Genomic DNA, 25,526 nt, shown 5'->3' with positions numbered 1-25,526 from the left:
GAGAACAGAGCTGGACAGCTGTGTTCTTCATACCCCGCCTGTGATCAGGGAGCGGGATACAGCTAAAACAATAGTATCAGCTGTATCCCGCTGTGAATCCCTGATAAGGCTCATCATTGTGTTTCAGCATGCTGAAAGACAACGATGAGCGACGGGGTAACAAAAACTGCACGAGGTCAAGTGCAGTTACACACAACGATTATCGCTCAAAAGATGGCTTTTGAGCGATAATCGTTGTGTCTAAAGGGGCCTTTAGCCAGAGTTGCCCTTTTAATTTTATGGCCTATTTTCACAAAAATAACCATCAAGTTATAATCAAGCCCTTTTGAACAGTCTAGCTATTTGGATTACATCTTTCACGCCTCAGGAATGAGACACAAATTTCATAATCCCTTTGCCTTGAAGAAGCTGTTCATTACCACCCCAGCTGAGTAATACTACCCATGAGGAGTGGAAATGAAAATTGCTTTGAAAAACAAAAAAAAAATAAAATTCTGGCTCAGAGAAGTGGGCGTCATTCTTTATAACCATGAATCATAGTAACATAGTATGTTAGGCCGTAAAAAGACATATCCACCCAGTTCAGCCCATCTTCCTTCCCCCGCCCATGGTAATCAAGTTGAACATATTTACCACACTGGCAGTAATAAAATGATGCTTCCTACGGATTATGCATCTGAATAGATCAAGAAATAAGCTGGCACCATAAGCAATGTCATAAATAAGTATATTATAGCTTTATTAATTTCAAAAAGACATGATAACACAGTATTATCCAAAAACAACAAAATGAACAGAATCATTCTTTGTCAAATACTGTACATATGCCAGAATATCAGTGCATTTTATGCGAATATTTATACCTTCATTTAGTCTGTATTAAAAAAAAAAAATGTAACTTAAATAGTTAATTACACATCAGTTTCAAACTGTAAACAGCATGTGTATCACTGAATTATGAGACAGATACAGGGATTGATATAAAACACCAGTGCACAGTTAAGCGGGGGTGTTACCCTCAGCAACCAATCAGGTCAATGCATTAATTTTAGACAAATTAGTGGTCATCTGATAGGTTGCTACAGGCAACATCACTGTTTAGACTTGTACCAGCTTTTATAGATCTTCCCAACAGTGTTGTATCTGTTTCCCCAGCAGCACCTCTTTTCCTTTATCAACATTCCAAAAAGATGGGGACAGTCAATCAAAAAAAAAAGTGTAGGGATGTAGATCCTTCTGCCCTTGGGTTTGGGCACTGCACCATTCCTGACCATAATTTGCTCATCCCTGTAAGTGTGACACTGGAAACTGCTAACACATCTCAGTTTCTTCTAAATATTTAAAATTTAAGAAAAAGAAGCCCATAAAAAAAGACGACAGGAAAGAACGCTTACTTACAAAAAGGCACAAACATACATCTTCTGGTAGCCTGAGGGAAGATAGTCCTACTGTGGTTTCTGAATTAATACTCCTGGTATGGTCCGTTAGTCACCACTGGGTGTCTTGGTATACAAAGTTCCTCTTAAGGCTAGGGCTATATGGCGACCTGGTTTACACAACAGCAAGTTTCAAACAAGTCGGACAACCACAATGTTTGGAGATTTGGTGGTGAAACAAAACTAAAATCACACATGTTCCAAGCTTATGGCTGGCAAAGTTGCATGGAAGTTGTTGCAAAAAATCCACTACTGCTGTTGTGTAAGGTCACAGGTTAACTTCATTGACAATCATTAGATATGAGGACAACGCGACACTACAATCTTCATGTCATGTTACCTGAGTGACCATGTAGCCCTAGCCTTAAGGGTATTGGTTGTCTAGAACAGAGGCCATCATTTTAGGGACAAAGTTGGTACATACCAAAACTTTGCTGGCTCCAAAGAGTGTATAAGGGCCTACAGGTGGTCGGTTCTCAACGCAGCTCTGTTAAACACAACCAGTGGGTACCACTACTTCATCATGCAACTTAAAAGTCTGGTTTACCAGAAAAATGATGCCCATTTCACTTGGAACCAGAAATACATTTCCTCAGCAATCTCAATGGTTCTACATGGCTAGAACAGATTTCTCATATTGAAAGTAGCTCATTGAATAAGAAGTCAAGATGTTGCCTCCTGTATAGGCAAGGACCAAGTGATCTTTAATCCCACTATTGGCCCAACTTTTTTATTCCCTTGTGATCTGTAAATGAAAGGGATTGTAGTGTTGGCAAAATGGATAATGGCACCTGTGAAAGACTGTCAATTTATGCATTCACCCCTGGTTGTAAATAAATGGCTAGCAACAGTTAAACAGGCATATAGGATTTTCTCCAAATTGAAATATAACTTTTGGCTAAGGTTCAGAAGACTGTATTAAGAATTAGTTATAAAGTATAGCATCAGAGGCCACCTAACAAAAAAACTACATTTTCTCATCAGTCCCAAATTAGAGCTCAAATACTGTTTGGCAAGAAATCTTTTTGAAACTTGGATGAGTCCTCTGCCCAGACCCAAATTCTCCCTCAATGTTGTCTCGGAGATGAAGTGATAACCCTAATGAGCACATGTCACTGTCCGAAACTCACCCAGCCATTACCAGTAGCCTACACTGTTAAAATTATAATCCAATGTTGTACAAATCTGGACCAAAACAAAGTAGTCCATTTTTTGGACTAGCCCATTAGCCCCAACAACCATTGCCCTCAATCATACGTTAATGCTCTGACCTCTATAATGTGTCAGGTATACAGTACTGTGTAAAAGTTGTAGGCAGGTGTGGAAAAAAATGCTTCAACAAAAGAATGCTTTCAAATATAGAAGGCACCTGATTGACAACAACCCAGAAGGACAACAACCCAATGTCATTAACAACTATCTTCAGCATAATCAACAAGGAGTCCTGGAAGTGATTATATTGTTCTAACAGATGATCTTATCACCGTCCAGTCGGTCTGGGATTACATGAAGAGACAGGATTTGTGCAATCCCACACCCGCAGAAGATGTGTGGTTAGTTCTTCAAGATGTTTGGAACAACCTTCCTGCAGAGTACCTTGTGGAAGTGTACCTAGAAGAACTGATGCCATTTTTTAAGACAAAGGGCGGTCACACCAAATGTTGGTTTACATTTCTCTTTTGTTCATTCACTTTTGCATTTTGTTAATTGACAAAAATAAACTAATAACACTTCGATTTTGTAAGAATTCTTACAACATTTTTCTTCCACACCAGCCTAAAACTTTCGCACAATATTGTAAATTCACACTTTTTTTTTAGCTTTCTGCTCATCTAAAACAGAGTCCTTTGAATCAGGGAAAAAAAAAAAAAGAATATATTAAAAAAAATCCATATATTTATACACAGACTGTACATACAACCACACACTGACTGCTCTATTGACCTTGGCAAGACGTTTGATGCCATGTCACTCACTCACAGCAAGCCTGTGCATAACTTCCTGTAGAGAAATTGTGCCATATGCCAACAATCATGATATTTGCTATAATTTTTTTCAATGCACAAGAGGAAAAAAAAAATACTGAATAGATAGCATTAACACAAGGCCAGCTTGTGCTTTAGATCTATTAATATATTAGAAAAAGAGGGAAAGAATGAACAGAGAACTTACTGGCAATCTAGAATAAACACTTTACTAGAAGTGGAAAGAACACTGGGTTTTCTTCAATTCACTCTTTGGACCATAAGAGGAAGGCAAAGCAGAGTCTAACAAGCACGAAGAAAGTAACGTGAATAGGAGCTAATTGTTCCAGTCATCTACATAGTAGAGGCAGTCAATTTGTCAGTCACTTGTCTTGACTATCCAGCCCATCAGAACCAGTGATAAAGACACGAGGCACTCAGGTTGAGGTTGGACAACCACATCTCCGATTGGTCAATCTCCAAGAAAGTGACTGCCTCCACTATGGTTTTCTAGGTTGACAGATCCATGGAAAATTTCCCATTCAGAACATCTTAGAAATTCCATTTGTTTGTGCTTTATTTACCATCTAGAAATAGATCAAATAGAAAACTGTGTCCTAACATAACACACAGCTAGCAGCTTGTTGAGCTTCAGCCTACGTTTAAGTCCAGATCTTCAGACAAGTTAAGAGGCAAATGTTTGAGGAAGAGTTAAAAACAAAGTAGGATACACAAATACTGCACTATTCTTCTTGAAACCTAAAAGTTTTCATAAAATATCAGCAGTACATAGTCACAGGGTCATCTTTTTATAGGTAACTGCCCAACTTATCTTTACTGTAGTCTACAGTATGGGACCGTTCAGCAGTGACTTAGGCTCCTCGCCCACTCATCACATTGGCACAACTACAAAATTATACCTCACATTATTTTTAATAAGGAGACCATTCATAGACTCCATATCTGTTCAGTTTTTGCTTCATGGAAACCGAAAAGGATCACTTAGAACTGAGAGTCTTTGTTTTTCTAGTTCAGTTTGCCCTTCCTCCACAAGGTAACATCCTGTAGTATGCTATGACCTACTCATTCTATATATTACAGATCAGCTACAGAGAAACTACATCCGCAAGGTGTTTACACTTGGTATGGTTATTGTCCAAATTAGCCTTGGCATCTGACTTTGTAGAAGCTGAAGATAGGCTACTGTCACTGGACCATGATTCTGAGCAAGCATCTTTAGAGTCTGTGAAATACTTTTCATATCAGTAAAGGTACGGCGGCCTCTCTGGTAAAAGATAATAATGTGTTGAACTAACCTTCTTTCCATTTTCTATAATGGGCAAAATGCAAGGGATCTTATTGGTGGACCCTTCACTGTTATGTCTTTGAAGAGCTTTGCTGCTAACATATTTTGGGTCTGGTGCAAAACTTTGAGTTGGGGGCATTACACCATTGAGGTATGAAGGCAAACTCTTCGGACTTGGTGTACGAGAGTTGCTCCTAGACAAAGGTTCCCTTGGTGGCACCTTAGGAGGCCGGTCCTCATCGCTGTATGTGTTTGAAGGAACTTCTGCTGACCACCTTCTGTAATCTGGATTTATTGGCCTAGGAGGTATTGGAACCCTTGGTGGAACCACAGGTTTGTCTTCATCTGAATTAGGAGAAGTCCTATTTGCATGTATCCGAATAGCAGGTTTATTATATGATCCAGCTGGCCCAGAATGAGACCTCCTTAGTTTTCTGTGTTCAGGTTTCTGAGGTTTTAAGTTTTGTACACATCCAGTCTGTTGACATGTTGGAGTTTCATCTGCTTTTTTGGTTGCAGATACTGAATCAAAATAGGCATAATTGATCTGTCCACATCCCCTGAAGCTTCGTCTGCTTGGAACACCATATTTAAATGCCAAAGGTCTTCCGTCTTGTATGAGCAAGTCCGTCTCAGAACTCGTAATAAATTCAACCTCACTATCGGCCTCATCTACAGAATAATCTTCTGAAATCGGAAGCGGTGGTAAAGGCCTCGAGCTCCGATCATTAGGTGGAATGGAGTAAAACTGTGGCGGTCCACTTTTAACAGGTGTTAAAGGGGGAGTCCTCTCTGATCCACCATTCACTGACAGTTTCTTAAAAGAAGGAACAACTTGGTCATCTTCACAGTTTCTAGAATGTTCTATAATAGGCATGCCAAGATGAAGAAAGTTAGATTTCTTCATGCAGTTTTCAGAGCAGCAATGTCCATTCAAGGTGGTTGGCCTAGAATGTTGACCTGAAAAAGACAACCATAAATTTTACTGTCTCTCCCTTCATCTACTGGTATTCTGTTCTAACCTTTTGATGATTGCTCACTTGTAAATTACATTATATTACGAGTCTCTGAAACAAGTTATTTCTTTAAAATTTTCAGAAACAAGCATCTTAAAAAAAAAGGTGCTGACAAAAAGTGGATTTTCCCACAGCAACCAAATCGACTTAGGGCTCATGTCCACGGGCAAAATAAGAATTAAAATCCGCAGCGGATTTTAACTCTTCTCCTGCCCGCGGATCCGCACCCCATAGGGATGCATTGACCACCCGCGGGGTAGATAAATACCCGCGGATGGTCAATAAAAGTGATTTAAAAAAAAATGGAGCATGGAAAAATCTGGACCATGCTCCATTTTCGTGCGGGTCTCCCGCGGGGACGGCTCCCGCGGGCTTCTATTGAAGCCTATGGAAGCCGTCCGGATCTGCGGGACACAAAAATCATATTTTACTTACACGCTCCGGTTCTTCTCTTCGGCGCCGCGCCATCTTCTCTCAGTCGCGGCCGGATCATTTTGCTTCGGCCCGGCGCATGCGCGGGGCACGTCACCGACGTCATCATGCACATCCGCCGAGCCGAAGAATGAAGATCCGGCCGCGACGAGAGAAGATGACGCCGCCGCGAAGAGAAGAAACGGAGCGGATGGGAGGTGAGTTAATTCTTATTTATTCTCCTTTTCAGCGCTCATGTCCGCGGGGCAGGAGGGACCCGCTGCAGATTCTACATGGAGAATCTGCAGCGGATCTGATTTTCCCCGTGGACATGAGGCCTTAAGCTTGTTATGGTAACAACTCTACTTTATATTGACTACACTTACTGCATCTATAAGACACTACTTACCAATAGAGGAAGCTTGCTGTTGAGCAGGGGATTTTATAACATAGGGCATAGAATCCATTCCATAGAATGTACTGCAAAAGAAGAAAAAAAAAATGTAAGATCAGCATCAGAATCATTAAGGTCTTTCTGAGATGGGCAAATACACAATGACTATACGATCGTGTGAGAGAGAAGGTCTAGTATCTGAATACACTCCCATTCATGTTCCAACTATAGATCCACACACACACACAGCCACAATTATATACACAACCATTTAAAGTAGCCTTTTCCAGGAAATCCAGTTTCTAAAAGGTATGTTGCCTAAAGCTTGATGGATAATAGTCTGATGTATGCTATTAGAGCTACTATAGGGGTGGAACTTAGCTTTACTAGACCTATGCAAAGCCCTTTCAAAGAATTCCCAGTGGATGCAGCTAATATGTTTATATATGTACTATAACTAAGCTATGGACATACTACTTATCTTTTATGCTTCATTATGGTTTCCAATTTGACTGTAAAAAAACGGTATCGGTCTGATTTCTCGGCAAATTGTCCAGGAGGAGAATAAAAAAAAACAAAACAAAAAAAACCCTGATTGGCAAGCCTGTTTTCATGTCCTGCTCAAAAGCAGATCTGGCATTGCTAACATGAAGTTACAGTATTTATGTTTATGATGCTAATATGAATAGAACCCTGAAGGGACCAAACAATCAGCCGAATCATAAAAGGGTTTCCTAACAGCAATGGGTTCTTCCACCTAGATTGACTTGAATGTTAGGTCTCATTTTAAAAAGACTTAGTTTTACTGTGCAGAATGTTATCATATCACTCTACTTACTTCTCATACTCGTTGTGGTTGGCCCAACATGATTTCCCGCACAATAAACCCTGTGCACTGTGCATAAAGCTATTTTTCAATGAAACGTCTTGAGTTGCAAGCCCAGCTGTTGTCATTGTGTCTTGTTCCTTCTAGACTGCAACTATTCACAAAGAGGTCCAGACATGGGATCTATGAACAGCTGTCATTCCCTCTACTGCAAACGAGAAAAAAAAGAAAGAAAGAAAAATAATTATACAATGATGTAACAATCTAAACACATGGAGACTACAGAACAGGTGTGATATCACCACGCCAACATACTTATGCAATTTTATGCAGATTTATAAATCACATACGTCTGCCATTCATCATCAAGAAGAGCTTAGAACATCAATTACATTTAATTACAGCTGGTTGTATGTCCAAGGACATTGACGAAGAAGATCAAGCGAAGAAATATTACTGACCTACATTAGATATACTGTGACTAGAGATGAGCGAGTGTACTCACTAAGGCAAACTACTCGAGTGAGTAGTGCCTTATGCGAGTACCTGCCCGCTCGTCTCAAAAGATTTGGGTGCCGGCGGGGGAGAGCGGTGAGTTGCGGGAGTGAGCACCCTTGGAGGACAGCAGAAGACCCTTTACAATATTTTCTTAAGGTGCTCTGCTAATCCCTACCAAGTGTGTCAGACACTAGCTCAGTATTTAGACATAACACAGCTACACAAACATACGGGTGGTGCAGATTTGTTTATAACCGCTGCACGAATGAGAAGCAGAACTGTAGCAGGATTGATTTTTGCTTACATTCATGGTCAAAATTTTTTTTTTTAATACATCCTGGCTGCTACATCGAAATACTGTGAGACTATTCCATATTCCTGAATGCAACCTTGTGATGGACAATAACCCTACAGAGCAATGTTTTTCTTGGGAATTAATTCATTCATGATGAATGAATTCATTAAGCTTAGAGTTTGCTTACATTTCTTATAAACGTTTGTATCAAATGGTCCATATAAAACAAACGCTCCCTTGTAGTACACATTCTGAAGTGAAAAACTGAAAATGGTTCAGGGGCCCCAATGCAAAATCTATAACAGGCCTAAGCCACCACCAATTATTTACAATACTCAGTATTATTATTTACAATACTCTGCACTTGCTATATCCAAGTCCCATCAAATGATAAAAACAAGCAAAAATTCATTTTCATTAATCTGAGGAGATGGTAAAGACTGTAATACTTTTGGAAAAACCATGTAATAGCCAATTAAAAGGGAAAGGTCCTCCGAATAGAAACCCCGCTACCGGAACCCTGAATGATCAGGTGTCAACTTCAAGAAACTAGTATTTATGTCAAACACAATGCCCGTGGGACGAATCTGGCCTGCCACCTTTATGTGGCCCGCCATCCATGCAGCATTCCACTCACCCAGCTGGTTTCAACAGTCCAACGGCGGCAGTGAAGAGTGTGACCACTGACCTCTTCCTCGTAGAGACTAAGTGTGCAGTCATACATGGAGCGCGGATGCCGAGGGGAAAGGTCAGTGGTCACAGACTGAGCAGCGGTCACCGCACCGAAGCTGCAGGCTGAGTGAGTGGAATGCCTCTGGGGATGTTGGCCAGCCAGAGACCAATACGGGGGTCGTAATTACTACTGGGACTACTATGGGGGGCACTTTTACTACTGGGGTTCACTATTATTACTGGAGCCACTATGGGGGACGCTATTAAATGGGTTTTTTCATAACTTGAAATTGCTTCACAATGACGGTGTACTTCATGTGACTGCTATAGCCAATCAGTGGCTATAGAAGGTCACTGCTGTGGTTAGTGATTGGCTGCGGCAGTGACATGTTCTGTTCAGCAGCAACCAGGAAGAACAGAGCGGTTGTAAAGCAATTTTAAGTTGTGGGAAAACACTTTAAGATTAGTTTTCTAAAGTAAAAGTGAATAATAATAAGTCATAGCAGTCATTTCTATGGTTTGTGCCCTACTGCCAAGCTCAGGGCAACTGAGAAAAGCCATCTGGTATGATTAATGGGGCAACTTAAGATAAATAAAATTAAAATATCCGAGTTGTGATCACAGGGACATTTTTATAGATTTTCCATCCATCAAACCACTATAGTAAGCCTGGCTGATAACAGGGAACAGCAGCTTAGGTTCCAATCAACAGCTAATGGAGGTTTAATGTCTCTTTAATCCTTAATACTTTATTTGGACGTTTAACAAGATGCCAAGAAATCTTAACTGCCTTGTTTGCACTTTGCTGTTCCGATACATTAGGCCAGATTTCTATTTTGAAGAAGTGCTGTTAAAAATACTACTATGATGCTGCACTGTGTACACACGTTTCTATGGAGTCTCTGATGGAAAGCATAATTGATTTGGACCATTTATCATGGAGTCTCTTGTTTTGACTGCTGGCATCGGACTTCATCTGCGTTTTCTTCCATGTATGGAGGTCTAAGATCATGGTTTGTTTTTGTGACAAGCACAGAGTCCTGAGCACAAAATGTTCTAATCATCATCCTAATGGTGACGCCGATGCTTAAGATAACATATCCTACATGTAGAACTACAGTTCACCAGCACATATAAGGATCTGATCACACTGTCTTAGAACTACATCCCGCATAGGTGCCCAAAAAGTATAGGTGTCCCCAGTATATGCCAAAATGATAACCTTTTGGCAAACATCAGGCTGGTAGCAGAATACCCCAGCACTGTATGGAATGGTATAGCAAACTACGCCATTTCATATAGAGGCACAAAAAAAAAAAAAAAAAGTACCTTTTTTTTTAACTATGTGGTCCTATGGGCGATATATGCCACTGCATGCCTATATAGTCAGTGGCATATGTCACAGTCTTCACTTGTGTTTTACAGCGATACTAGACACAACCTTGAGCGGAAGAGTGAGCAGAGCCTTGCTGATTGAAGATGATGACTTTGTCACTTTGTTCTGGAAAAGCTGGATAGCCATTAACACGGCTGTAATTTCAGCTCTCACAGGGGATCCCACCCAGCTTTTCAAAAAAAGCCTGCTTTATAGATAGGCAGATATGCCATTCACGACCCAAGGAAAGCTGGTCGACAAATCCTGTTGGGCATGTTATGGGCATTTGGGTCAGCTGTCACTCAGACTTCTCAGAAACAGGGGTTAAGCCTACCAGCCTTTTTGCACTGGAAAGATTTGATGACCTGTAATCTTATAATTGACAGGAGGAGACAGTGCAGGTTGTATATCCACCCCTCCCTAGTCTATGAGACTGACCAGAGTCCATACCTGCATGAATCATCGTGCCACTGTAAGATAGGAGGAGATTCTATTTAGTTGTCAGTGTTCTAATTTGGGAATTTGCAGCTCTGGTGGGCCAAAGTTTCAGATTGTAGATTATAAAGTCCAACCAAGCATACATAAGGGGCAGGCCAGCCTTAGGATGTGACTTTATATTAAAGGGCTTACAAAGAGTTAGATAGAAGGGTGTTTTTTTCGTCAGGGGCACTACCACTCTTGCCCATATAATATTATATGCCCATTCCAGTGAATGAGGGCATTTGTATACAGGCCAGTAGTCACCCGAGCGAACGCTCAAAATGGTGATTCCAAAAGACCGTTGACCCAACAGGGCGAGTGAGTGAGAAATGCTCACTTGTTGGAGGCGCTTGGTTTTTAAACCCACCTAAAACTCAAGTGACTGTCGAACCACGTAAACAGGCGGCTGTTAATGTATAAATGACTGGTGTTTAGGCCGGGCTCACACGAGTGGGTTGTAAAACGTTGTGCGTTTTTAACGCAGCTTTTTACCGCTGTATCGCCATGTATTGAAACGATTTTTCACTCTGCATGAGTTCTTTTTCCCTTTATTTCCCGCTCTCTCGCTTAGCGACGTTGCAATGTAATTGTGCGTGTACAGCGTTTATTATGCGCCCATAGAGAATAGCGCTGTACTGCGCGTAATACATGATAAAATAGAACATGTACACATGTATTATACACAATGTATATATGCTATTGTGAATGGATCAATGACAATCAATGTACATTCACTGGATCCATTCACCGCGTAGTATGAGCGTGTACATCGTGCACGTAATACGCTAATAAATTATGCTCGTGTGAGCCTGCCCTAACTCTAAATGGAGTCCGTAGGCGGAAGAGATGTCCATCACGCTCCACCTGTGTTCTGTGAGGGATCATTACTCCTGAGTAAAAGCACAATAGCGGCCATTGTTAGGATGGAGGTCATCCGGTGTCAAAGTACCTAGACGCAATGCCAAGCCCAGTCCGTGCAGAAAGATGCACATTGTCTGAGGAGGGAAGAGGTGGTGGTGGTGGTGGTGGGGGGGGGGGGGGGTAGAAATAACAAAAATGGACTCCTTAAAAAGCACTCACTTTCTTGAAGCAAAGGTAAAACTTTAGGTAAAACTAAGGTTTGCCTCTGAAGCACTTCACTACAATATTTCTATTCTAGGAAACACCACATTTATAAGAGGGGCCATAGAAAGTATAGAAAGAGCCTAGTAAGCAGGGAAGGAGGGCCGACGGGGTGTAATCAGGATGAGGAGCCTTAGGCCTGAAGGGCCATATAAGCCCCTTCCATATTGGAAAGCAGTAATGCCAGCAGTAAGTGGCATCAAAACATCACAACAACCAAATTCCCATCCAAATCAATGCAGTCAGCAATTTCATTGAAATCAATGGGAAACACTTCCGAACGCACAAATTTCACAGATATGCAAGGTGCTCTTTCCTGAAAAACGCCTCGCATCCGCAGGTAAATCGCACGTTTCCAAGTGCGATACGGGCAGAGTTTTTTTACAGCCTGTTATGGCGCTTGCCCATGCGTAGGTAGCTGAAGGCTGATACATGCTGAATGATCCTGAACACCATATGGGCCCAAACTATATGACTAGTAAAAGCCTGTTCCAGGACGGCAACCGCAATGTATGTATATGTCCTCAGGAAAACTGAACATCTACACCTCTTAGCCTGATGTGACGGAGATTGTTATCAGAACAATGTCTGAACCCTCATGTGTATACTTTATATACCACCACACTATATACAGGATAGCCATGGGAAAGTAACCTGGCACCATGCGGTTATGAAAAGCGGTCTAAAAGAAAATCTGTTGCCCATAGCAGCCAATCACAGTGCAGCTTTCATTTCTTATACTGCTGAGGTAAAATGTAAGCTGCGCTGTGATTGGTTGCCATGGGCAACACAGATTCTCTTTTTTCATAAGTTTGTTGTCCATAACAACGAAACGCAACACAGCTTTCATTTTACCTCAGCAGTGTAAGAAATGAAAGCTGCGTAGTGACTGGTTGCTATGGGCAACAGCCAAGAGAAAATCTGTGTTGCGCATAGCAACCAATCACAGCGCAGCTTTCATTTTACCTCAGCAGCATAAGAAATGAAAACTGCGCTGTTCTAATGACATATGGCACCACATCAGGCTACAAGATTATATATATATATATATTAAATCCCAGTAGCACATTTATCATACTGTAAACCATACTACTACACATCCCAGCAACGAGTGCTGTCCACAGATGGAGACAGTAGTAAAGTCTACGGGTTTTTGTAATTAATTCTAAATAAGCTACATTGAGTTCATTATTAAGCAGCATAAACATGTAGTATTGTCCATCTACTTCTCCCTCCATGTACAGTCAGACATCAGGAAGCTAAGTGCTCATCCGTTACTACACACAAGCAGCATCATAGATGGACACGTCCGCTGCAGTCCACCTGCCCACCAGGACCACGTACCACGTTCAGACCGGGGTAGAGAGCAACATTTGTTAACGAAGGATGAATATAAAGTCCTCACAGTCAGGCCTTATTCACACGACCGTATGTACGCCACTATTTAGCCGCGTCAAAAAGGAAAATTGGGCAAAAATTGTGACCATCCGAAGCATTGGATTACAATGTATTCATTCATATGAACGATTTTTGGCCATGTAAAAAAAAAACTAAATAAACTGCGCCGAGGAAAAAAACAAAAAAAAAAACAAAACAAAAAAAAAAACGCACATCGGCAACAGTTTTCACTCACTGAACGCTGGAGGCTCCCATGAACTTCTATGGAAGCTGAAAAAAAAGGGAGGGAAGGGGAAGTTTAGCTGCGTCCAACGCTGTGAAGATAAAACAGCTGCCGCTATTTAAGCATTAGTAGTCATTCCGAGGAGTTCTGCTGGCTGAGGGATTTCCGCGCTACAGCGTATTTTTTTGCCGATACGAGGCAGCTGCCCGTGTGAACGACAGAAAACGTACGGCTAAAAACAGAACTTGATTGCGGCAATTCTTCATTCCTGTGATTCTATGGCGCATACAGGCGACCATAAAAACGCATGCAAGTGATGCAAGGCAGTTTTTTTTTTCCCAAAACGCCTCGCATCCGAAGAGAAAATGCATGTTGGCGAGCGCGATGTCACGTGTCATTCACAGCCCAATATCGCAGTCGCCCGTGTGAAGTTAGCCTAACTAATATTCAGATTCTGATCATCTTGGAGAGTGCAGCCAGACAGAAGTCAGATAAGTATTGGTAAGCGGATGCCTAATACCTGGGAACTGACAAGTCTCAAGGGAAGATTCGAGAATGGTCATTAATGAGCATTAGGGGTCTTCAGATACATGGCTCCCCACAGATGCAGAGATGAGGGGGCTTGAGGAGGACATATAGGAGTGTACAGATGGATCCTTGAGTCTAGGCCAGGACTTTCTTCAACCTGTGGCAATACCGCCACTTAAGTCACAGGCTGTCAGGACATGCTGAGTGTTGTATTTTTGGAGAGCCATATTTTGGGGACCACTGACAGAGGTCATATTTAGTTGGAGTCCACTACTTTATATATTGCTAATATCATAAGCCGGAGTTGTATTTGTTTTACAGGGGAGATCAGTGTCCCACCTAGAATAATTATCTGTAGTGAGTGGATAAATGGCTGTGGCGCTAACTTTTAGATGACCAGGTTGCAAGAAGGGAATTAGCAGAGTAATGGGACTTGACAGAAAGTTCCACCACCCGCCCAGCAATGACTTGCATAATATATCTATGTGGCAAGTTAGGTACATCTAGTGCAATTACACACTATAGCACAATGACTGTGCTCCATTATTGCAGCCGTCCACGACTTCTGTACTCGTAAATGTGTGTTTTAGGCCTCTTTCACACGGACGACAGCGCTATCGCCGCGAGAAAAATCGCAGGATTTTGTAGCCTGTGTGAAAGCAGCCTTATTCTGAATACCAGGTATATCTACTCTTCCTCTAATTGAATAGCTTAACACTTTCCTCCCCACTATATTCGCCCACTAGGTGGCACTGTTCAACTGTTGTCTGCTGAAGTAATATGCTGCACCCAAAAAAAAAGTTAATATACCTCAACAAAGTAACTCAGACACTTATTTTGCCACATACACAAGGTATTTTCATGTTAGATGATAAACAGTCCCCATATCTCCATAGTACAGGCCTTTATCAACACTGTGATCTTTTGCCATGCTCCATTTAGCAGCAGTGGCCTTACGGGTATTTAACACATCCCAACCCCCACCTGCACCACTGCTTTAAGGCCCCACACATAATGGACAGTATGTACATAGATCTCATTTAAGCTCATCTGTCAGCGATTGTGTAACTAGGGTCTGCTCCAAATTCCCTGTGGAATTCCAAAGTTTTAATGAACACTTAAAATATTTATACTTGCTGTAAAAAAAAAAAAAAAAAGAAAGACAGAAAAAAAGAAAAAGGTTATTTTTGTTACTCTTTTAAAAATGTTGCTAGCTTCCAAGCGTAGGGGGAAAAAACATCTCAGGCCTTGCCTATGACAGACAAATGGAGTCTTTGTGTCAAACGAGGTGACCTGCCTTGAGTTTCTGTGGAGAATTGTGAATGGCCAGTATTATGAATGTGGGGAACGCTGCATGGACAGGAAAGAAAAGAGAGGGGAGGGGGGAGAGAGGATACAAAGTAATTATATACTGTTGACAAGTCAACTTAGCAGATTTGTGGGAAGCAAAATAATGGCCCTGAAACGAGTTAATAGATTTCAGTAAGGTGGTTGGACATTAAGATGGATTGTACAGTCATACATTAGATCTCAGAAGCTAATAAAGGCTATCTGGTTACTGAAAATCCCACAGCACAAGAGAACATGGACATGGGCAATTTAAAAGTTGCACCCAAGATGTGCGGACTGATATGCTAAACACCACATATTGATATGTACTATTCTTGCCCGAAAAATGGACTATTAATCTGAATAAAGAAAGAAAAAGCCAATAAGCATACATCCATTTAAATCAATAGGTGCCATTACTGTCAGATTTTTGTGCATAGGTCAAATAGTATAAGTATGAAATGTCAGAGTCAACCAATATCGATTTTGACACCCTCAACCAAGTCATAAGTGTCAGCATTCCTTTGGTTGCAGTATATGTGTGGTACTTGTCCATTTACTACCATTGTATACTACAGCGCCACTGTTGTATTCAGGATTGAATTGTAGTTTTACTGCTTTCACAGATTGGGGATAGAAATATTCTGGAATGAAGACTTCAGACTAAAGAAATAAGTCTGGCAGGCTAGGGACTGGACCGAAGAGGGGGACACTAATACTGGGTCCTTTACTACTAGGGGGCAAAATCCAGGAGAATAAATGGGGCCTATTTGTAACAGCAATATATTCATTAGCAGACAGTGGTGGACACCCAAAAATCTGGACCCTCTATGGACATCTTAAAAAAAAAATAAAATTAAAAAAAAAAAAAAAAACAAAAAAAAAAAACACCACAATAATTACCGAGTACCTGCACTTTCCGCTTCGCAGTGCTCCTGCTTCGTTGGCCTTTTTTTCGTCTCCTTCCGGTAGTCGAAGACAGCCCTATGTCGTCTTCAGCTGCTCAAATGAGCCGAAAAAGGCCGACGAAGAAGGAACACTCCAAAGGTGAAAGTGCAGGTACTCGTTAAGGAAAATAAAATTATATAATGTCTGCAAACACGACTCCAACTCATTGAAGCCAAAATGTTTAGTTTGCAATTTTTTTTTTCTGACACATCTTCTAAGCTTCCTTTCGTTACTCAGCCATGATGAAGGGAGGGATCTGTAATTAAAAGGTATCACCTTGTGCTAGGTCACTGGCATATTATTAATGGAAGACAGTAATCAATTTAAGGAGGAGGCGCATATTTCTGTGACATATATCATTATCACGCACTGCCCTTCCTAATTTCCTTCTCACTACAGGCAGTTGTTAAAAGTGGTTTTCCAGGCACAGCATGGAAATTCTGAAAATGCTGAAGTCTAGGAGGTACAGCTAGGTAGTGACACCTTGTACCGTACAGCCAAGTAGCATGACCTTCCGGCACTCTGAACTGCACATGAGCAATACAGCTCACCACTTCCACTCCGCTCCTCCCACCATGCACTGCTCACAGGATGTTGGAGGCTATGGACAGGGGAGGAAGTAACAAATGTAGACGTGATGTCAGAGGAAGTTAAGATATTTTTCCGGTGGAGGGTCATGTGAAGGAAGTAGATAGGCCAGGTACAATAAATCTATTAGAAAATTACTTGCTGTGATGAAGTACATTAGATTTTAAAATGTTAGTCTGTGCCTAGAATACCCCTTTAAAAGGGGAAACCACAATCCTACAATATGCACTCTTACCTCTAGGTTTTCAAACTTACTCATATATGAAATGACTTTCAGGATATTTACAATATATTTAGTAAATGTCCCCCAAATAAAAATGAGAATGAGAAGAGTCTACAGGTTTCACTACTTAGTTTAGTTCTCTCTAGTTTAGCAGTCTTAATTCTAGCAATCAAGATCAGCATATCGTTGCACTTCAAAATACAACTGTAGTCTGCCATACTGTTTATGAGTAAACCAATTGGTCTTGTTGTATGAATACAGTTGCAATATTCATTAACAAGTCATTTGTCTATTGAGGGCTTGGTTAGACCCATGGCAGTGCACAGTGATTGATCTCCATCTGCAGCGTTTATTGGAGTGAGTCAGATTGCTGACCACTGAATATTGCATACCTAACCCTCCACAAAGTTTCCTGGGATGCATTTATTTTCTGGGTACTTACCCCAGGCCAGTGCTAGCCTACCTACAAGCCCAGGATGTTCCCCAGAGTATGCAACTGGGAAATACATACACAAGCCCCTGTAATCGAACTGAACACATTTGCATAGAGCACACCTTGTTTTCTACACAGCCTTCTGTTTTATCACTTAGTCAGTAGTGGACAAAACACATTTTTATTTAGTCTTTTTGCAGTTTGATGTGAAATTCATCAGCACCATCTGCTAATCACTTTGCAGCCATTCCTACAGCTCCCATGGGGTATCATTTGCATAGAAATAAATGTGGGAACTAGAAAGGAAGGTAGCAGATTAGAAAATTGGGATACTTCGTTTGGAACTAAAGATTTCCGGAATTTAGTAATAGAGAAAAAAAAAAAAGAAATGGAAGATCACAGTCAAGTATCTCTTGGTAGATAAAGGAGTTTTCCAGGAAATTAAAAAAAAAATTCTAAGGGGTTGAAATAAAGAGAAATTGAAGGCTCACCTATCCCGGTAGTTCACCGTCCAGCGCTGCAGCCCTGATGGCGTTCATTGGGCATAAGACCGCTCAGCCACTCACAGGTTTCAGCGGTGATTTTTCTATGGTCACTGAAGCCTGAGCATCACATGCACAGTGAACGGCACGTGACCGCCCGCCGCTGCTTTCGGGTTTCGTACAGATCACAAGAACGAGATCACTGTCTATTAATGCCCGACAGAGGTCTGTGTCAGGACATATACTACAAAATTTAACCTCAAAGACCAGACTTTCATTCCATGCAAGCTTGTGGCCATTTGTTTGTGAAAATGAAGGCTGCCAAAAAACCTTTCTAATAAAGCAAAGCCTGGGCAGAAAGGTTAATACCCATTGCCCAGAGAAGAAAAAGATGGCAAAATCATCACCACCTAAAAGGGCACATGACTGCTCAGCGGCAATTCTAATATGGCCACTAAGTCCCGTGGGCTGCCGAGTGCTCATAGGAATAATGACCGTGACCGCTGCCTCTTCCTGGGTCCATGGGGCAAGCAGGAACGCTGATTGGTTGCTCTAGGCTACAAGACCACATTTCTTTTGGGAAGTTTTGACACCCAGTGTTGTCCTTTGTGACCAATCAGATTACAGCTATTATTTCTATCAGGCAGGCTACACAATAAAAGGAATATTGATTGGGTGTTACGGCCAATGCCTTCACTTTCCTTTGTACACTGTCTTATACATTAATTTAAGGATCTGCCCAGCGCTTGAGCCATTAAACATGATATTTCACTGAACATTAGACGTTCTGGGCGAAGAGACTTTTTCGGAACTGCATGCAGGAAGGACAGCAAAAATAAACAGAAGCAGTATCATGGGAGATCGGAAAACACATCTTTTTTTGTTATTCTGCAGACAGGGGCACTTGGCAGTCTCAAGAGGCTCAAAAGTCAAAACATGACATTTTCTTTTAGAACGCAATGTACTTGGCCTTAGAATTTCACCCACCTCACATACAATTCTGATTATAGCATGGCACCAAGTTTTATCTCAAGCAATGATATATGCATAAGGGTTCCTTACGAGGAATTGCCCAAAAACAAGACACAGTGATTTGTCAATCTCACTGCAAGTGAAAAATTGCTCATGTGAATAAACACATTGAAATCAACTGTACGAGTTCCGTCCATATTACTATCGGGCAAAGCTCGTACGTGAAACTTGCCCATGTGAATGCAGCCTTAAAGATGAGCGAATCCATACTCCTCCCCTGATTCATAATGCATCCACTATTGAACAAGTTGATTCAAGGTTTTGTCATGCACTTTTAAAACAAACCATCTGTCAATTGACTTGCACTTTGTGTTCTATGGACTGGCAAACTAGATTACCATACTCCAATGTACACAGTCATGGAGTATGGTGAAGTCTTCACATACTGTACACTGTATACCAGCTCTTAAAAGCATATTTTTAGCTCACCTATATCACCCTGTCCAACACACCCAGGACGTGCTGTTATATTTCTCATGACTAATGGGGAGGAAATACTGTACTAGATGAATGAGCAAGGGGTTATTTAGACTATTTGAATTCTAATGGCTGTGAAGGTAGAAAACAATTACACAATAGACTCTGATGATGCATGCATCCTCCTGCAAACTTGTTCTTGCTGTCAGTTAAGTGACCCATTTGCAGGAAGGTATACCATAGTAATATACAGGAGAGATACAAGAAAGAAAGGTAGGAATGGAGTGGTGAGGACAGAAGTAGGATTTGAAGGCCTAGAACCTTGCAAGGTGCAAAAGTTACTGCTAGGCCCATCAGTTTACCAAAAGTGTTATTACACTGTACAAGTCTTATATACACTATAAAACGTATATAATAATAGTACTCGGTCTAGCAAGATTACACCACTACAAAATTAGCCAGCCCTACAACACCATTTTAAAAAGTTTTCTGGTAGAAAACATGTAAGACATTGCCTGTGTTCTTTTTTTGTTCTAAGCAGTCTGTGGAATCCCTTTAAAATTCCTTTGCATGATAAGGGTCAGGTAAGGCCATCACTGTAAGCTTGGGTGGTAGGGAAACTGTGGGTCTGTACTGCTCTTTTATATGGCAGGAGCTGTACTAGACCCTACTACTGTTCTCTTATATAAGAAGGGCCTATACTGGACCCCACTACTGTTCTCTTATATAGAAAGGGCCTATACTGGACCCCACTACTGTTCTCTTATATAGAAAGGGCCTATACTGGACCCCACTACTGTTCTCTTATATAGAAAGGGCCTATACTGGACCCCACTACTGTTCTCTTATATAGAAAGGGCCTATACTGGACCCCACTACTGTTCTCTTATATAGAAAGGGCCTATACTGGACCCCACTACTGCTCTCTTATAATGAGAAGGGCCTATACCGGACCCCACTACTGTTCTCTTATATAGGAAGGGCCTATACCGGACCCCACTACTGTTCTCTTATATAGGAAGGGCCTATACCGGACCACACTACTGTTCTCTTATATAGGAAGGGCCTATACCGGACCACACTACTGTTCTCTTATATAGGAAGGGCCTATACCGGACCACACTACTGTTCTCTTATATAGGAAGGGCCTATACCGGACCACACTACTGTTCTCTTATATAGGAAGGGCCTATACCGGACCACACTACTGTTCTCTTATATAGGAAGGGCCTATACCGGACCACACTACTGTTCTCTTATATAGGAAGGGCCTATACTGGACCCCACTACTGTTCTCATATATAGGAAGGGCCTATACTGGACCCCACTACTGCTCTCTTATATGAGAAGGGCCTATACTGGACCCCACTACTGCTCTCTTACATAAGGGCCTATACTGGACCCCACTACTGCTCTCTTACATGAGAAGGGCCTATACTAGACCCCACTACTGCTCTCTTACATGAGAAGGGCCTATACTGGACCCCACTACTGTTCTCTTACATGAGAAGGGCCATTTGTACTAGTAGTTACTTGGAACAAACTTCCAGCAGACGTGGTTGGAAAATAAACTCTTTTACATATATAAAATAAAATAAATTTAAATATATAAAAATAAATATAAAATAAAATAAATGAATTCAAGCATGACTGGGATAACCATAGATCTAACCTAAGGGAAAAAAAAAAAAGTAAATAATATATGGGCACACTAGATGGACCATGTGGGCTTTTTTCTGGCATCAATTCTCTATGTGGTTATCCACCACAGATTTTTTTTAAAGGTAGCTTGCAAGCCCCTATTAATAGTTCCCTAATGTGATAAGAGGTTTAATCCAATATAATATTCCTTTCTGTATTATAATATGCTGCCTTAGTATCAATTCTAGAAATAGACACTTTCTTGGCTTTTGCCAGAGTAAACACAAGAATCATCTTCATCCATTTATCTCCACAGAAGCTATGCCAACCACTGCTTATTTCAATAAACCTATGCAGTGTTATGCCCTTGGTATGAATCCAACCAGGCTGCTGCTATCTGCAAGGAGATTATATATTCTTATCAAGTTCAAATGGTTTCCTTAACTAGTCTAAAAGTGAAGTGCTGGCTTATATTTAAAAACTGTTCTGTTATGGCAATAGGAGGAAATTCGATAGTAAACTCTTCAGTGACATGAATAGAGATCTGATTGTAGAGGACTGTGAATTACTACTGGGATAATAATAGGGCTATTGTACAGGTCTGGAGCCACCAAGTCACATCCAGGAGTCATCCTCTCAACAGAAAAAAAGATTAAGTAAAAACATAATAATCACATATATTCAAAATGGTCAGTGCATCTAAGCAATGTACTGCAAGCACACCTGCAAACAATATCTCACCTACAGAATCCATGGCTTACTTAGAAACTAAAAGGTGTAGGACGCGCAAAACTCTATGTAATCTATCTTTACAGAACCTAGTAACATTGACTACATTGACTTCAGGTCTATCCCAATTTGAGTCCGGTTTATGCTTATGGTAAATCTCATTGTGGAACCAACTGAAAGGGCAGTTTAAAAAAGTTAGGAATGCTGTAAGATACAGTTTTTTCAAAACATTGGGTACAAGTCTTGTACTGGTTCTAAGATGAACAGTGAGACTTTACCTTCTTAGATTCTTCCTGCTACAATAGTGAAATATTACCACACTTTGAGAATGCTACTACCTTCATAGTCATAACTATTTATTATACAAGAGGTCTTAATCACAACAAAACTTTACTTTACTTGTGTTCCATAAATATGATGTAACACATACTACCGCGTTTCCTCAAAAATAAGACAGGGATTTATATTCATTTTTGCTCAAAAATATTTCTTTTTTTTTTACATGTACAGCTGCCTGGACACTATTTAAAAAATCATGAGAGTGCTTATTTTTGGAGTAGGTCTTATTTTCAGAGAAACGGGGTATATAGTTTAAGCCCATCAGCCAATAGACAATGGAAATAAAAACAGGTAGATGGCCATACATTGAGAGATATAGTAAGCAACAAATTGCCCCTTCTTACACCACCCCTATACACCAGGACTACCAAATTTTAGAGTATATATATATATATATATATATATATATATATATATATATATATATATATATACATACACACACACATTCTATCTCTTTGCAGGATATTGTTTCAACAATTCACTATATAGTTCAAACATGTATCCGTGATTCACAGCACCCGGAGCAATGATGGGCCCACAGATCACCATAGGACTACCCTACTAAGGACGGTTTTACAACTTAATGATTTCTATGTTCTGTAGTGTTTTGAAATGTCATTGATAAGGTATCAGTCCACTGTTAAGAACCTCAACATGTTGCCATTTACTGAATGACGAAATCCGCAGTGACAAGATGACTAGGTACAAGCCAATATACTGCAAGATTACAAATTTACAATCTCCACCACCATTGAGATAAATCAGCGAGTCACCATTATGGCTCACCAGTCATAATCATGTGAAGAACATCACTCTACTATCAATTGTGTAAGCTGTCACTTACAGTACCCTGACAGAGAGGAAAACAATCTCAATGTCCTAGTGGGACAAGTTTTGTAGGACCAAACAGACAGGCATATTCCTCTGCAACACCCAATATGCAATGCAACAGAAGTTACTGTGGGTGATGGATGCCATCAGAATTACAAAGGGTTAAATCAATTAGGCAAAACTCTTACATAAGGGGAACATGCAGATAACATCAGTGGTGTGTATACAGTGCAGAGTAGGATCATAGTCCATGTTATATGTTTGCAGTCCTGATTACTTTAGAATTCGTCCTGAAATAAACAAGAGTGGAGCCTGTAAAATAAAAAACCCAACCTCACCTTTCTTCACCCCTGACAGTTGCTTCGCAACCGTTCCTGTCATACCTGTGTGGCAGGTGCACCTTTAGCCAGTGACACACCTCCTTAAAGTGACACTTCCAGCCCTAAATCTTACTTAATATTTGGAATTCATAAAGGCAAGATTTCTTCTACAGATAATACTGCTTTGTACTTGCACAACAGCCTCCATAGATAAGTGGAGCATGTACAGGGGATGAATCACCAGTCGCTACCTGTATGCTATACATTACACAAATGTTGAGATCATCGCGGAGGAGTAGAATACAAACATTTATCTGAAACCCCTAAAACAAAACAAAAAAACCTTTATGTACATACAGTACATAACAAAAATAGCGTACTAATTAGAAACTAGCAAAATCCTGCAAATATGGTTCAGCTGTGGATTACCAGGAAACCCCTGGATGGTGACGCTGGACTGCGAAGTGAAGATCATAAAGTGGTGGCGGAGTAAAGAGGAGCGCTTTCAATATGTTTTAGGGCTCTAATCCTGAGTGCCAATAGCCCTCTTGCAAAAACTTGTTAACCCACCAAGACCACTTGCTTGGCATTCTGAATAATCCAATACCTATATGGCTCCAGATTACCAGAACATGGACATACTTACATATTGATAAACAATATATATACATATTCCATCTGTGTTTTGCATACCGTAATACAGAGTTAATGTAAATCTATGCAAGTATTCACATGGCTGTATTTTTCACATTTTTTTTTTTAATGGAGCATGACCTACTTTTCCTGTATTGCTTTTCTTTTCTATTGGACACATACAGATCAGTATAAAATATACGGAGGCAAATCTTGATGATATACGTCATCTGTACCACATCTGCAATACTGATCCGTATTACGGATGGGTTACAATATACTTGTCTGAACTCAGCCTATATACCAGTAATAGTAGTTTGTCAATGCCTGGCAATTCTAGTTCCCTAGCAGCTGGAGAACCATACATTGTACACCTCTAGACCCACACATAGCATAAATGTTAAAGGGTACCTGCACTTTCACCTTTGGAGCACTTCTGCTCAGTTGGTCTTTTTTTGGCTCCTTCCAGCAGCAGAAGACAGCCCCATATAGCGCTATATGGGGCCATTATCAGCTGCAATCAGACCAATGAAGCAGAAATTAAAGTGTGGGTACTCTTTAAGGTTTATCATATAGAATGTGGACATCTATAGGATGTAGTTGGAACCTTTCGGATTACAGGGTTCCTACTTATTTGCATGCAACAAAAAGTATAAGAGATCTTGCACCTAGAATGGCCCAGGATTCTGACAAGTCTGACAACAGCCCCAGATAAGCTGCAGCAACAACCCTGCTAGACTGGATGGTAATATATATATATATATATATATATATATATATATATATACACACATACATACACACACACATACACACATACATATACATACACACACACACACACACACAGAGTGTAAGCTCTGGGGTCCACTGCTATCATCAGTCCCAGTGTTGATCAGCATTGTACAAATATCCCTCTGTTTGCAAAGCACTAGGATAAATATAGAAATTTCATGAAAATTCCAATATGCTGTTGGAAATATAGCCATGCATTTCAAGCAAGTTTTACATAGGACTGCGGGTAAACCTGCGGTGTTAGCATAAAGACACGGTTCAATGACAAAGTCAGCTCCACTACGTCTACGTAAGGGATCCTAATGTAGATTTCTGCTATTGATTGCGTGGACAGCCATCCATTCTTTCCCTGTAGGAGAGCAGACATATGTCCATGAAGGTGCAGCCGTTGCAGCGTGCTGGCGGCTCGTACCTGTAGACGGCGGGCGGCTCAGCTCATGTTCAGATCTCGTGCGTTTCCTGTGTGTTCCGGTTCTGGATTCCTTCACATTCCAGGCTGTTGTACAGAGCTCGTTATGTCCTGCGCCTGACTCCGCACTCACTAACTAGTGTGTAATTCCTGCTGCTGCTTCTACATGGAGGCTCGTTTATATGAATGGGATGGGCAGTGACATCACCGACAGACGCCTACCACTAGGTTGTGCTTCTTAAAAGGGCAACAGCCTGCGTAGTGTGGGGGTGGGCCCAGGAAAGAAAACTGTTCTCAGCGATGGATACTAGTGTTATATCATATTATTACAGTTCTCTGCAGCCCCCTAGATGGCAAGTTAGGAAGTGTTATAAGCTTCCTAAAAATGTAATGTTCATCCATCTATCTATCTAACTCATATCTATCTGTC

The 25,526-nt window shown here is 40.9% G+C and overlaps 1 protein-coding gene across 1 annotated transcript; it reads right to left on the bottom strand.

Annotated features, from left to right (window-relative positions):
• Window positions 1–715: 715 nt before the first annotated feature.
• Window positions 716–25,238, bottom strand: ERRFI1 (ERBB receptor feedback inhibitor 1). Its single transcript, XM_066607279.1, has 4 exons — window positions 25,100–25,238; window positions 7,366–7,561; window positions 6,543–6,613; window positions 716–5,666 (listed from the first exon to the last, which is right to left on the bottom strand). The coding sequence occupies exons 2-4, from the start codon at window positions 7,479–7,481 to the stop codon at window positions 4,663–4,665; spliced, it is 1,191 nt and encodes a 396-aa protein (XP_066463376.1). The 5' UTR covers window positions 7,482–7,561; window positions 25,100–25,238; the 3' UTR covers window positions 716–4,662.
• Window positions 25,239–25,526: the final 288 nt, after the last annotated feature.

This window comes from Eleutherodactylus coqui, chromosome 6 (genome assembly GCF_035609145.1).
Source record: "Eleutherodactylus coqui strain aEleCoq1 chromosome 6, aEleCoq1.hap1, whole genome shotgun sequence".
NCBI classification, from domain to species: Eukaryota; Metazoa; Chordata; class Amphibia; order Anura; family Eleutherodactylidae; genus Eleutherodactylus; species Eleutherodactylus coqui.
The sequence above is the reverse complement of the archived record's forward strand: the minus strand, read 5'-3'. Positions and strand labels throughout refer to the sequence as shown.